A 13727-nucleotide genomic window follows, 5' to 3' on the forward strand; every position below is an offset into this window, starting at 1 on the left:
CACTTATACATGTTCCCGTTCCCACTTTGGATAAAAAGCACTGTGTAAAATTTGCACATTATTGCCTATGTATGAAGTGTTACAACACCCAACTTATTCCACAGTTGGATGACAGGCATTCATTTATATTTTGGAATAGTTAACTGTTTTATTTGAATTACTGTTACCTATTGCTTTGTACAAGCCAGTCTGGTCTCTGTGATAGCAACTCTTACCAAAGCCTTAAAATGAAAGCTCAGGGAAAAGATTAACTGTGAGGAAGAAGCCAAGTGGACTATTAAGAAGCCACAACAACAAACAAGACACCCTGCTCCTCCCTTACTTACATGGGCCCGCTTCTGACTCCATATCTCAGGGCTGTATCTCTGACGTTCCTTTTGAACCCAGTGGAAGCATTTCAAATGCAAAATAATATCACAATAGGCAGTGCCATTTCCTCCAGATTCATCATTCACTTTAAACAACCAACGCCGCACTTCCATATTGTCCACGATCAGCTGGCTGAGAACACCAATCATCTGCGGAGCAACGACACAAAGATGTTTTGCACTATGACAATATTAAATTGTTCCTCAATTCAGACTTCTAGCTCTCAGATATTTGGACTTGAAATTTACTTCCTAAATTCAGTTTCTTTTTCTTAGAGATGCTCCTGTTGTTACAGCTACCTTGGATATGTAACGACAGCAACGTTGAATGCTTTTTGATGAAGAATCTATGGTCTGTTCATTCTGTACTTGAGTCCACTGGTGCAGACCGCCAAACAGCAACGAGCACCTTTGGTGGGTGGTGAAGCTGTATTCTGCAGAGAGAAATTTGCCTGTCCAGGCTTTTTTTCTTTTCCTGATTGTGATCTTACTTTTGGATAATCAGTACTGCTTAATAAATGTTTGTGACAGGGAACAACACGGGATGGACTACACTATTTGCAAAATTGGGGAAACAATTGTGCCAGATTCTAACACCAGCCAAAACATCTGTGAAATTTTCCTACTGGAGAGTACATTACATGGTTATAAATGTATGAAGGAGTTACCAGGCAGGCTTTATAAAAATGCTAATTATTTATTTGTGTATGTACACAGATTTAAATGGCTTTCAAATGCCTTTGCCCAGCTGGTGTAGGATGCAATTAGCTTCTTACAAACTGCAGATGCCTTTGAACCTGGTAAAAGTATTACGAGATCTTGTTGCATTGGCTAGAGACTTCTACATTTCTACATAGCAATTTTGGGGACTTTTTATTTTTTTTAACCTTGACCTCAAATACAATCACGTGTGCATTCCAGATGCTATTATCTGTGGCTTTTGAGAATCGCATAAATGTGTTTTCCTTGATGATTCCCCTACAGTATCGAAAAGGATCAATAGTATTGTAAGGACTGTACCAATCATAAAGAATTATGTTCTATCTTTAAGTGAAAATTGAATTGTGCTTTAACATAGCATCACCTTGCTTTGATTATTTAACCCAAAATGTCAATATTTCATACAAGCAAACAGCAGAAGTAGAACCTCCGTAACACTGTAGTTTGAGTCAAAAGTATTAGATTTACATAAATTATTTAACAATAAATAAAGAGTTGTTTTTCAGATGACTGATCATATATTTATTTCATCTACTATAGAAGATGCAGTATATTTGTGCAGCTTAGATTGTTTTCAGTGTTAAAGGTGATTAACAAAAAGCAAAGCAACATGAAAAGCCTCTCTAAGAAGTAGGAATACCTCCAAACCATGGCACTGATTGTTTTCCTGTATGAGATGTAGCACCACCATAAAATTAATTTTTAAAAAATCAGTACGGTTCATACTTAGACATCTCATTGCAAATTGCAAAATCAGCTTATAGAAGGAAACACTGACCCTGAATGCAAAATAAACATATGTAAACTGAACACGGTACAGAAAACTCTTCTGCCTTGTAATTTTAGTTGAGTAATATTTTGTTCTTTTCTTACTGGTCATGCTAACAAGATAGGTGAATTTAGCAATGATAAGCCAGATACAAGGTAAAACTCCAGTTGCGCATATGCTCAGTGAACCTCAATTAGAATAGGCTGACTTCCTAAGTGGAAGAAGTTTTTCCTTCATCAAACACTTAGTTTCCCAGAAAGCCCTGTTTTATTTTCAGTCGCTGGTAAAACTCCTGTTAGTCTCATTGAGGCCACGACTTCAGCCATGGAGCAGCAACACAAACTCTCTGAAATAACGGGACCAAACGCCCTCATATATTCTCAAGAAAGAATATGGAGAATACCAGAGCAATTGTATTCCTTCCTGACTAGGATACAAATTGCATTTAATTGGTCAGATAGAGCCAAAAAGAACACAACCTCACGCATGATTTAATCAAACCCAGTTCAGGTCTAATCAATACAGTCACTGCGACTGTACAAAGTTTGCCTCCTACCAAGTGCAAAGCGGCATCTGCATGTTGACACATCCCAGACCACATCCCGCTTACCTGGTCATCGTTGTAGATGTCAGATGCTCCAGGAGGGGTTGCCACACAAGCACTGGCAAAAATTCGTTTACTTCCAGACTTGCTACTATAGAGATGAGCCACTTCTGGCACCGAGCCTAATATAGGCACATTTAGCATGGCAGCCACTGCTAAATCATCTTTGTGGGGAACCCCTCCAACAATGTAGGCATCTCTATTCTGGATAAGAATTTTTATTCTTTTGATTGTCTTGGGACTGTACTTCAGCTGAGTGGCTAGGCACATGTGATGCTTCTGTATAAAGACAACATTATTCTTGTTAAAAGGTGTTCTTTTCTATTCCATGAACCTAATTTATAATGTTGCACACAATAAATACATTATTAATAGCAGGCTGGGTTATGACCTATCCTGTAGCTTAGCAGTTTAAATTGATAAAAGCTGTTGGGGTGAGGCTCCATAATCGTGCACATCTTTAGTGTGTTGGAAATGGGCTCACTGGGAATAGAACTAATTACTACACATCTGTATTTATTTGATCCATGCGGAATTATCCTTCTGTCAGTCGGCAGAGAGGCTGGTGGCCTTTGGATAATAGTGATTCATCTCAGCAACACTTCTGGCATGGTTTAACTCTAAAGCTCCTAAAAATCAATACAAAAATGAAGAAAAACCCCTATAGCAGGGAATGTATTTCACCATACAGTTCAGCAGTATTTTAAGTGATTCTCTGAGAATAAAACACTTTGATTTACAAAAGCTTTCACTGATCACATTAAATTACTGGGGATATACATTTCCATTACACAGTAGTTCTGATAGCTACGGTAAACGCAACTGCAGAATACTCAAGGAGAGGGCAGTATTTTTGTTGTTTAAAGTACAAGGTCTTCAACTTTTTTGAAGGAATTTTTCATTTCTTCTAAAAAAGATCTATCGCTGAACAAAGCATTCATGACAGATGCTATAACCTCTAAATTTAAATTAAGCGTAGTAGTCATAGCAGGTGAAACCTCAGAAATATTTTCTAGAACATATCCTATGCATGGCCTACAGATAACCCAATTATCTTTCCAAAGGTACAGACAGAGGTACACTGAGGTTGAGAACGATAGGGACGGCCATCATGCAGAAATAGTACAAAAGAATCCACTGCAATAGACTGCTGTAAACAAATCATAATCATAACAAGAAGAAAATCTTCACATAGAGATTTCATTTAATTTAGGCCCTAGTCAGCAAAGTATTCCTTTCCAAGATAGCATAAATACTGGATTTGCTAGGGATTTCCAGGACCAGAGAACCCAGAACATTTTCCTTCAAAGTCCTGGATGCTCCTTCACAGGGACTGAAGTACAAATCCTGATTCCAATACTTGTGTGGGGATGATGGTGGGTAAGGAGACGGGGGAGCCCCTGGAAGTGGACAACAGGAATGCCCTTTTGTCAATTCCTCAGTGCTTTCTCATACCAAACACGCAGCACCTAAAAGCACCCAAGCCTCTCTGCAAAGCGCCAGATGTACTGCAAGGGCAGTGAGGACGTAAGTCAGAGAAATGAGATACTCTTCAAAGTTCTAGTAGAAAAAAGGGAGTCATGGAATTATAACAGCAAAGAGAACCACAAAAAAGTTTGCTGGAGTCTTTTTCCTTCCATCACTTTTAAAACAGAGACTCTTAATGTTCTGATTAATTTGTTTCCTTTCTCTTGAGCACTGGTATAAAAGCAGGGAGATGGCCCGTTCTGTTGGTCTCATGGCAGAGTTCTGCCGTGTAGAGAACAGGATCAATTTCCAGCCCCGGTCACTTGCTCCCTGGGGCCACGAGTGGTGATGTAGGGACGAGATTTGCTTTGTGTCTCTCAATAATGGATTTTACAGTTAATTAAAGAGTGCAGGAAACAGGCTGTAAAATCTAGTTCATTCCTGCTTTGAGAGTGGTATAGCTGCCATAATATATAGTAGTGCGAGTGAAAGCAGGTAAAGGCAGGAGAACTGAGGAACCCGCAGAATTCTGCACAACTGCACAGAACAGTGGTTAGGAGGTTAACCAAAAGGCTAGTTCTTGGTTCTCAAGCCTGTTGATTTTATTTAAAAAAAAAACAAAACTTTTCAAGATCAGAGAAGCTGACCTTGGCATCAGCTCCAAAACGATGAGCAAAGCTACCACGACACTGTTTTGATGTACTGCTAGCGGTGGATGAGGGTAGTGTAACCCTTTGTTAGAAGTGCTTCACACTGCACCTGGAGGCACCGAGTCACAAGAGGTCATTCTAACAGCTAGCAAATGCTTAAGGACAATGGTATATGGACACCCCTTTCTCACAGTCTCCCTCTGCCTCCCCCCTGCAGACGCCAGGAAGCACAGGGGTACCTGCATCTATCTGGGTGTCTTTTCCACAGATTTTCTTTCCATCCAGTTCCATCAAAATAGCTAGGACACCAGGCAAGGCTGATTTGTGCTTCTAGAATTGCTCAAAGGGGCCTGCTAGGGTGGCCTTCAAGCCACTTTCATATATTAGGAATAAATTTAGATACATTAGGTACAACAAAAAATTTTCATTAAATAACCTAGAAGAGAGATGCTTAAAAAGAACCTATAAAGCTCTAACACTTACAGAGGCAAAACGACTGCTAAATCCACCGTCACTGAAGCCAATGGAGGACTAGGATCAGTTATGAGTACAGATTCTTCTTCACAAAAAAGGTAGATTTCTTGGACACAATAGTTAGCAGATGGGAAAGAACACAGGCTTAATGAAAACAAGGTAGCTTGGGGATTTTGCATATAAAGATGTGCACCACACTGAGCAACCGAGGGTTTACCTCAGCCTGGTGTCACGTAAAACCTGAGATTGCCCGTTCTTTCTGATGGCACTTGGCACTAATACACTTCTCGGCATTCCACAACCGGGGGAGCAGTGCAATCCGTAGCCATGAAAGAACCACGTAGCCCTTGTAACTAAGGTTACCTCCCTACGTCAGAGCATGTAACTTCTCCCAGTAAATCATAGCTGCATAATAAATTTTCACAAAGCTGTTTGCTGTTAACCTGGAAAAGAAACTTGGAATATTTCAACAGAAATGGGAAGAGTGAAGGCTATACACAAGAGATGCATGCCTGAAAACAACCTGCTTTACCATGTTTAGTAGTTAGTACTGGAAAAACAACCCAGTATCCAGAGAAAAAAAAAAAGCTACAATTGTCAAAGTGCAATTTAAAAAGAAAAAAAAATATATTACTGGTATTTATGAAGGATTTACTATCCCAATAATTTTACTTTACAAGGTGAAGGCCCAGCACAGGCAGCTGTGATTCCTGTAGGTTTCCAGTACTCGGAGAACAAGACAATACTAAAGAAAAGCCAGCTCCTAAAAACACAAACATCATCTTGATGCTTTTCTCCAACTTCCGAGAAAACAGAACACATTAATTTCTACAGAATTCATTTTAACTATGGCAAAACTATCAGACAGCTCTGGCTCAGGGGTCCCTCCCTCTACAGCAAAAGAGCCAAGCACTTTTCTCACATAGGTATTTTCAGACTATTTCAACAGAAAAGGATTCATAAATATACACGAATGTTTTGCTGAACGGTACACTACTATAGAACTACATTTGAAAACCAACACATTTATGAAATATAAAAAGCTTCTTTACCTTCTGAAGCCATCGGTTTCAATCAATATATGGTATAACAAATACTTGTTCAACAAAATAACTAGAAGAGCGTTATTAATATATATCAAAAACAGGAGCAGGGCTTCACGCATAGACCCCAGAGATATAAACGTACCACAAAGCTTCATAAAAATCAAATCTCAGCTAAGACGCCGTGGACTTAGTATTTACAATATAAAATTATTCTCCACCGTAAAGAGTCTTCGCTGCTCTGCAGTATTTTCAGAAACACTGTATGTAGTGTACGCTCATTAAGGTCTCTTTTTAGACCATGTTTTAACACATGGATTTGAAACTGACTTGACAGGTTTGGAAGGAATATTTCTGTATTACCTGACCTAAGTTGTTTTAAGTTCTGCTCTTTAAAAAGTTCTGCATTGGATTTAATTGAAAGAAACACTACAAAAACGCGAATGATTAAATGCTGGGTTTCCCAGAGATAAAGTTTGAGTAATAAGAATGGTTTATTGCTACCATTTGCTTAGAGATATAAATCTATCAAGTTCCCGGTCCCAAGCATATAGTAAGAAGGGACAGTGGTCTACAAATAGCCAATATAGGAGTACCTCAACTAAGTCTATAAAGCTAAACCGGGATATTTATTTCCAATGCTCTAACTAGTAGTCTAATCAGTAAAGCCCTTAAACTTGCAATAATATTTCACTGATGTGTACCAGAGCGTTACAAGTTATAAAATTTCCAATTTAATTTTACTGCATCCCTCAAGCTGTAGTAATTAGAAGACAAACTCACAGGGAAGCTGTTTATAGCTTCAGGGGTGAGAATTTTGAACCTGTCCTGCAGGTCACCCATGTCCTCAGGGTTCCCAGATCTAACAGCTGCCTGCAGACCCAGGAGTTTATTGTAATACTGCAGTAACTCCTCACTCAGATGAAGGGGGCAGATGTAGATGACGTCCACGTTGGCATCTAAAACAAAGGGGCACAACGTTCATTACTGAAAGAAAGGTAGACTCCATTCAGAACTGCCGTCTGATAATTCCTGATCATTTGCTAACAAACAGCTTCCCTAAAAGAGCACTGGAAATAAAAATGAGATCTGTAATTCCCAAATCTTAGTGGTTTAACTGCTTTTTCTGTGCTTCAGCATTTCTCTGAAGACAGGTCAGCAACCCAAAGAAATAACTAGTTTTCGGAATTCAATCTGCAAAACATATTGGGGGCAGAATTTTGAAAGTGTTGCGGGGGGATTTATATGCACGACTCACATTAACATCAATGGGAATTGTGCACTGCTTTAAAAATATATCCATTAACTTCAGTAAATTATAAAACTGAGCTATTAAGTTTAGAAAGCGGATGAAATAGCGGTTTCATATGCTGCCTGGATTTTGCACGGCCTGTCCCTATTCTTGTCCTGTCCACATAAAAGCTCACGGTAGGATACCATTAATAACTATTGCTGAGCATGTGATTGTGCAGATTAGCTAGTTAAATACCACAGGGTGAAAATCTGTTTTTCTGCATGTAAAACAACTTGGGCTGAAAGACTTTGCGTATACACAAACACTTAGAGGTGAGAAAGTGAAAGTCTTTAATGTATGCCTTTTTGGACGATTTTAACTACTCTGCTCTTGTAAAATATTAATGTTAATAGATGAGTTAATGAATTAACAGGCCTTGCAACATCATTAGAATACACTGCCAAAAAGCACCTCTAGATTTTGATCCAACTCCTGCTGAAATCAGTAGGAATTCTTTTCATTGTCTTTACTGGGCACAGGAACAAGAGCTTGGAAAGCGTCAGGGACAACTGCTATTACATATGAATGAATTGGAAGCAAAGCAAGTATTGAACGAAGGACACCCGGAGCCTAACGTTATAAAGGAATAAGATATCCCGCTCATTCCCTTTGTTTTCCCCTACTGCTACAGGCAAACAACCCACATTACAAATGGAAGGCCAGAATCAAACCCGAAGCATTTTAGTAGTACAGCATCTGACAACCAGCCCTGTATCTGAAGCCCCAACAGAGCCTTTATATAACACAGTTCATTACCATATAGGTTTTTTTAAATAATTAACAGTTCATTAGAACTGTATTAGTTAATACTCTATTGCTTCTATGCATTTACTCGGACTTGCAAAATGACCCTGAAAATTTACCAGCTAAGGTACCAAAAGACTGGCCGATGTTGGCTGTAACGCTGAATGGACTGCGCTGTCAAAAAGTGACAAGCTCAAGTGAATTTGTTGAATAAAACGCTGCAACACATTTAACTACTCTGAGCACTGCCCTATAAAGAGATACGCAAGTCTGCTTTGGACACAGGGAGGCTCCAGAGACAGAGTAGCTAATAGCAGGTCATAACAAGCAAGGAAATCCTCTGGCATTCTAAAAAAAAAAAAAAAGAAAACCCATATGGTAAATATCAAAGCCCTTTGCCAGGCACAGATAAAGCTTCTGATCCAATTAATAATTTAGGCAATATTTAACTGGTTTGTATCTTACTCATGGTCTACTTTACATTTTACGGTAGAACCAATTTCCATGTTCACAGATTTTAAAATGCTGAAGAATGCCTGTGTAACGTGTTGACTTTGTCCCTTTAGGTTTCTCACTATCATTTTAGAGACACACATAAAAAATCTCTGTTAAAAAAGTGAAAAAACAAAACTCTACTGTGGAAAAACAATATTAGTGCCGAGATAATATATAAAGGCAATTACATTATTATTTTAGGCAACTGTAAATTTCTGGATCTAACGTATTTTTGTTACAAACTTACTAAATGGCATTTATGAAATAATAATGATACTGAAATATACATGAATCATGTAAAGCATGTCATTCCAGGGAGCCAATGAAGCTGGTCATTGACAAATAATATTCTTCACTGCTTTGCTTAAAAGAGGACTGTCATTCTAGGAAAAACTTTTTAACGTATGCCTTTTGCCTTGTTTGCCAATTAAAAAAAAAAAAAAAAAAAAAGGTTTAAATAAGGTCTTGCTCTTTTCTAAAGCATCTTTCTCTCCGTGTGAGCCTGAATGAACACTAGCAGAATTAGCTACCTAATTTTGTAGAACACTAAACACTTTTGATCGTTTGTGGTGCTCAGCATGCCACAGGATGAGGCTGCTTTACCTTATCACGGAGTCGGAAAGAATCAGCATGTTCTTCTTAGGAATAATGTGGACAGGAGCAAATGCCATAGCGGATAAATTACTTCTGAGTTTATATTTACTCTACAGTTAACATTAATAGGAAAAGGAATTCCTCATTGGTCATTCTCTATTACTCAGGAGTATGGGCAAATAGCAATCAGAAAATAGGCAGCCAAGAGCTCACAACATACCCAGTATGTCACACAGCCTTCCCATCTGCATATTCTGTTGGAGAGCAAGATCAGGAATACGCTCACGGATGCACTGGGAATATCCTGGAAAACAAGTAAAGCCCTCGCAAACTGGATTTAGAAACCCTCTGGTAAATATTTGAAAGAAATCAGATTTTTTAATTAAAAAAAGCTGCAATAAAAGTATTTCAAATCCCAAACATGGTATAGCGCTAATTGCATCATCTTTATGAATTTGCTTTCATTAGTGAACTGATGTAACATCATGTTTTTATGTCATGAGATTTTAAATACCGAGCTAAATGTTAGAGACCTATAGAGCTTTATAATTTAAACACGTAGACTAAGAATTCTGTTTGAGTCTCCTATGTTGCTGGATTTTTTTTAAACACTGAAAAAACCAACACCATCATTAAGCAAAAATCCTGGTACATTTTGTCTTTCACACAGATAAAAGGCAACAAAATCACTTCATTAAGGAGGTGAGATGTCTCAGTGATACCCGATCACTTTGTTGCAGAGGAGGAACGCGCGGCAGCCTGTCTGAGCTGGGATTATCTACCTGGAGGTCAGACTTCCAACTGATTGCATACTCGCATTCAAAAAGACTGCAGTAAATGACGCGACCACTGTAACTATACTCTCTAATCCTGTAATTTTTAAATTCAGTTAATGCTAAATTAATCAGTGTGTATACACAAACGCACACAATGGGAGTTGCTAGTTGCAAAAGCTGTGATTAAATCAATAAGGAAGTTCAGAATATTCACTGTTCGGCATAAAATCCCAATTGATCCAGTAATAAGATCCCTACAACACTTCCATATATCTGCATGGGACCGATCATCTGAAACTTTGGAAAAACTTAGTTTGACTAAAATCTACTCAGTATTTCAGTACTTTCAGAAGCAAGAGTGAATCTTCCAGGCAAATTACAAGGACAATTACCATAAGTAATCAGCGCTCTAAGGTGCTGTGGCAATGACACTTTGCACAGAGGAGAGCAGAACATGAGAAACCACAGAGAAATGGAAATCACGGGTTACATTTTTAGTAATTTCTTGTAAAACTTACAGTGCTGCCTAACAATATCAAAACATTTAAATTTCAAACTGATTTCCCTGATACGGATGTAGCTGATTTCCCTGCACTAAACTGTCTTCTTGAAAACCCATTTGTTTTTCAGAACTAAATCTGGGCTGCAAAATAACATGCAAATACCACTTGAAAAATCAGTAATTATTTGAAAGGAATAATAGTTAAAGCAGGAATCAAACAAAAGTTAAAACTTGCGTGTTGCTATGGTTCTGCAGATACACTACAGCATTCTACCAACTGCCACATGGACTTTTCTTAGATATGTTAGTAAAACATATTAATTCACAATATATTAGCTTCCATTGACGTGACCCCATTAGGTTTAATGAGAGGAATATTCACTCCTTGTGAATCATTCACCTTCCAATGGATGTTAGGAACCGCATTAATCCTCACACCTGATATATTTTGAAGGCTCTGTACTTGGATGGCTGGTCATCTGACAACGCTTATTAAAGGCAGAGGCTTAATATTCCTCTCCTTGCAGTTTAAACAAAATTCAACCCAAATGAATGACATACACTGTGATCTTAGTCTACACGTTCCAGGACAGCTATAACCTGTGACATCATTGCTGGTTTGTTACACACAGCTGGTTCACGTATCACTAACATTTTGCACTACACCACTTGGTCTCAAACGCATAAAACATTTCAGATAAATTTGTATTTTCCAGAAGCAAAAGCTCCTATTTTGATTCGGAAAACCACTACTTTAGGTGATCTGTACCGGCAATCTGAGCAAGTTAAACTCCAAATGGTGTCTGAAAATAGCGATGTTGAGAAAAGCCAGCGATGGCAGAGCACTTGGGGATGTGGCTGCTCGTTTGCACAAGGCGTCAGCGCACCGCGGCACCCCGCTGGTGACGCTGGGCTGCGGGAGGGTCGACCTTGCAAAGCCAGAACTAAGAATATGGATTTCTCAGTTCAGGGGCACTGAAAGGACACTGAGGGCCTTCCTCCTCCACGTGAGCTTTAGGGCACTGTATGTGCAATGACTCAGTGGAATGCTCCCAGTTCAGAGGGAAGCTTAGGGAGCGTTACAGAAGTACTAAAATAAGGGGTGTGTGAATTAATGGTAAAGGACCTGCTTTCACCTCCCTTTTCAACCTCAGCCATGACCTAATGCCCTTTAACTGCCGTTTTCTTAATAAATTTTGCTCACCTCAAAGTGCCTTCCCTCAACGAGGAATCCACAACACTTTTTTCAAACTCGCCTTTGAAAAAAGCCGTGGTGGTTCAGAGCGGGAGGTGGATGGCAGTTCCAGTAACCACGGGGCGATGTCTGAAGGGGAAGGAGCTATCTAAGATTCAGCCACCTTGTGCTTCCCAGGGCTTGGGCCAGGTCTAATAAATAATACCTAACTTTTCTGACCACACTTGGCACACCTGCTGTTCAGCTGAGACTGCTTTTAAAAACGATTCATGTATCACAAGAGAGGAAGCTTTGATAAATATACAGTAGGTCATATAAGGTGACAAATATTATTTATTGTAAGTGTAATTATTTGGGTAGAAAGATAGATTAATCATTTAAAAATAGTTCAATGAAAATAGAAACAGTATTTGAATCCCAAATACTGCAGAAGTGTATTCGTCCATTAGAGCGTGGGAGTAAATCTGCTTAGAAAGTTCAAATTCATTGCTCCTTACACTAGCTGACAAAAATGCTAAACAATCTTTAAATAACAGAATCTACTTCCTTTTTTTAACCTATATGAGAAACCCAAAGTTTTTGTTTTGGTGAAATAAATGGAAACATTTGTTCCTCACAGCAGTATAATTTAAGACTCCCTCTATCCCTTTTCCTGGATTATTTCCAGAAACTTGACAACAGTCTGAAACTGTTATGAAAATGAAGACTGCTGAGAAATTCACAGTTAGGACTCTATCTCCGTTTATTGGAATTTCACTTGCACGGGAAGAAAAATCAGACTCTGATTTGCCTTAAATGCTGAAGTCAAGGAAATGCGAGTAGAGGATTTCAGGCTCTGTTTTTGATTTACAAAACTGAATGGAGAAACCACTAAAAGTGCATCATCAAACTTCTGTGTCTTGGTGTGTATCTGCTCTAGTCCAGTTCTTGTAATTTAGACACATTTTTATGGTTACCCAGACTCAGGCCTTAAAAAAAAATAATAATCTTGCTGTAATCAGCTGTCATTTTGCATATTTAGCTCCCTTTGATTGAAACAAATTTTACTTGTTTAAATTGTCCAGCTTCCTAAAAGTCTACTCAGACTGCTTAATTGTAACATTCCGTAAGGCTAAAAAGAAGGCAAAATATTTCAGGGTGCCTAGCAGTTCTTTTTCAAAGCAAATATTAGAAGACATGGAGATAAAAAGCATAACTGGAAAAGGCCTGAGAACAAACTACTCAATGTTACTAGCTGGAAGTGTGCCAACACGGGCCCAAAATTTTACAAATGTTTTTTAAAATGTCAGATGTGTAGAGGCAGAATAATTAAAATATTTAAAATTATTTCTATTCTTGTATTTTAAAGGTTTTTAGTTTACAGACTTTGTATTTCCATCTTTTCAAATTTTAAATATAAGCTGTTCTTAAAATTATATAAAACCGAATTTGGTCAATTTCTTAGTCATTTTATGTTGCTGTTTCTCAAAACCAGTTCAATCTTAACATTTCAAAAGAAAAAAATGCCATGTACTTACGTTACATTTTAATAAGGTAACTGCTTATCATAGAAGTGCGTATCATGGTTTAATTCATGTAAAAACCCTACGGAACTCTACTGGAACTCTTGATAGAGTCGATGCATTTAATAAAAACAAGCGTGAATAACTTTTTCAAACAGCACTCTCAAACCCCTCTTTTGGAGGGCATAATATATTTTTTTTCCATGTCCCACTTAAAGAGGTTCCCTGATTTTCTAAGAAAACATCTGCATTCAAATTACCTTTACTACTTACTGTCTTCCTCATTAAGGGAAAATTTCCACTTGAATTCTGCAGCCTCCTACACATACCTATACATATTCCTGTATTTACAGCAAAAGGTTGTACAGAATCGGGGCCCGGGCTCCAGCTGAAGTGCTAAATGAAGTGGAATTTCCCTAGAGTTTTAGAATTTACTTAAGAGGTTGAAATAAATGAAAAACTTTTATAAATTCCACTGCATGCTACAAATCCATCAGAGGAACAGGGACATAATGATCCATTTTTTTTAT

The 13727-nt window shown here is 38.3% G+C and overlaps 1 protein-coding gene across 1 annotated transcript in view; it reads right to left on the reverse strand.

The window, feature by feature from the left end:
• The window catches only part of IQCH (IQ motif containing H), a 73556-nt gene that overhangs the window by 36831 nt on the left and 22998 nt on the right, over nucleotides 1-13727 (reverse strand). The window contains exons 11-14 of the mRNA XM_074600141.1: nucleotides 9443-9526; nucleotides 6879-7054; nucleotides 2468-2740; nucleotides 327-518 (exon numbers count right to left, since the gene is read on the reverse strand). Coding sequence (XP_074456242.1) covers nucleotides 327-518; nucleotides 2468-2740; nucleotides 6879-7054; nucleotides 9443-9526 — 725 coding nt within the window. The remainder of the gene's footprint in view (nucleotides 1-326; nucleotides 519-2467; nucleotides 2741-6878; nucleotides 7055-9442; nucleotides 9527-13727) is intronic.

This window comes from Larus michahellis, chromosome 9 (assembly GCF_964199755.1).
Source record: "Larus michahellis chromosome 9, bLarMic1.1, whole genome shotgun sequence".
NCBI classification, from domain to species: Eukaryota; Metazoa; Chordata; class Aves; order Charadriiformes; family Laridae; genus Larus; species Larus michahellis.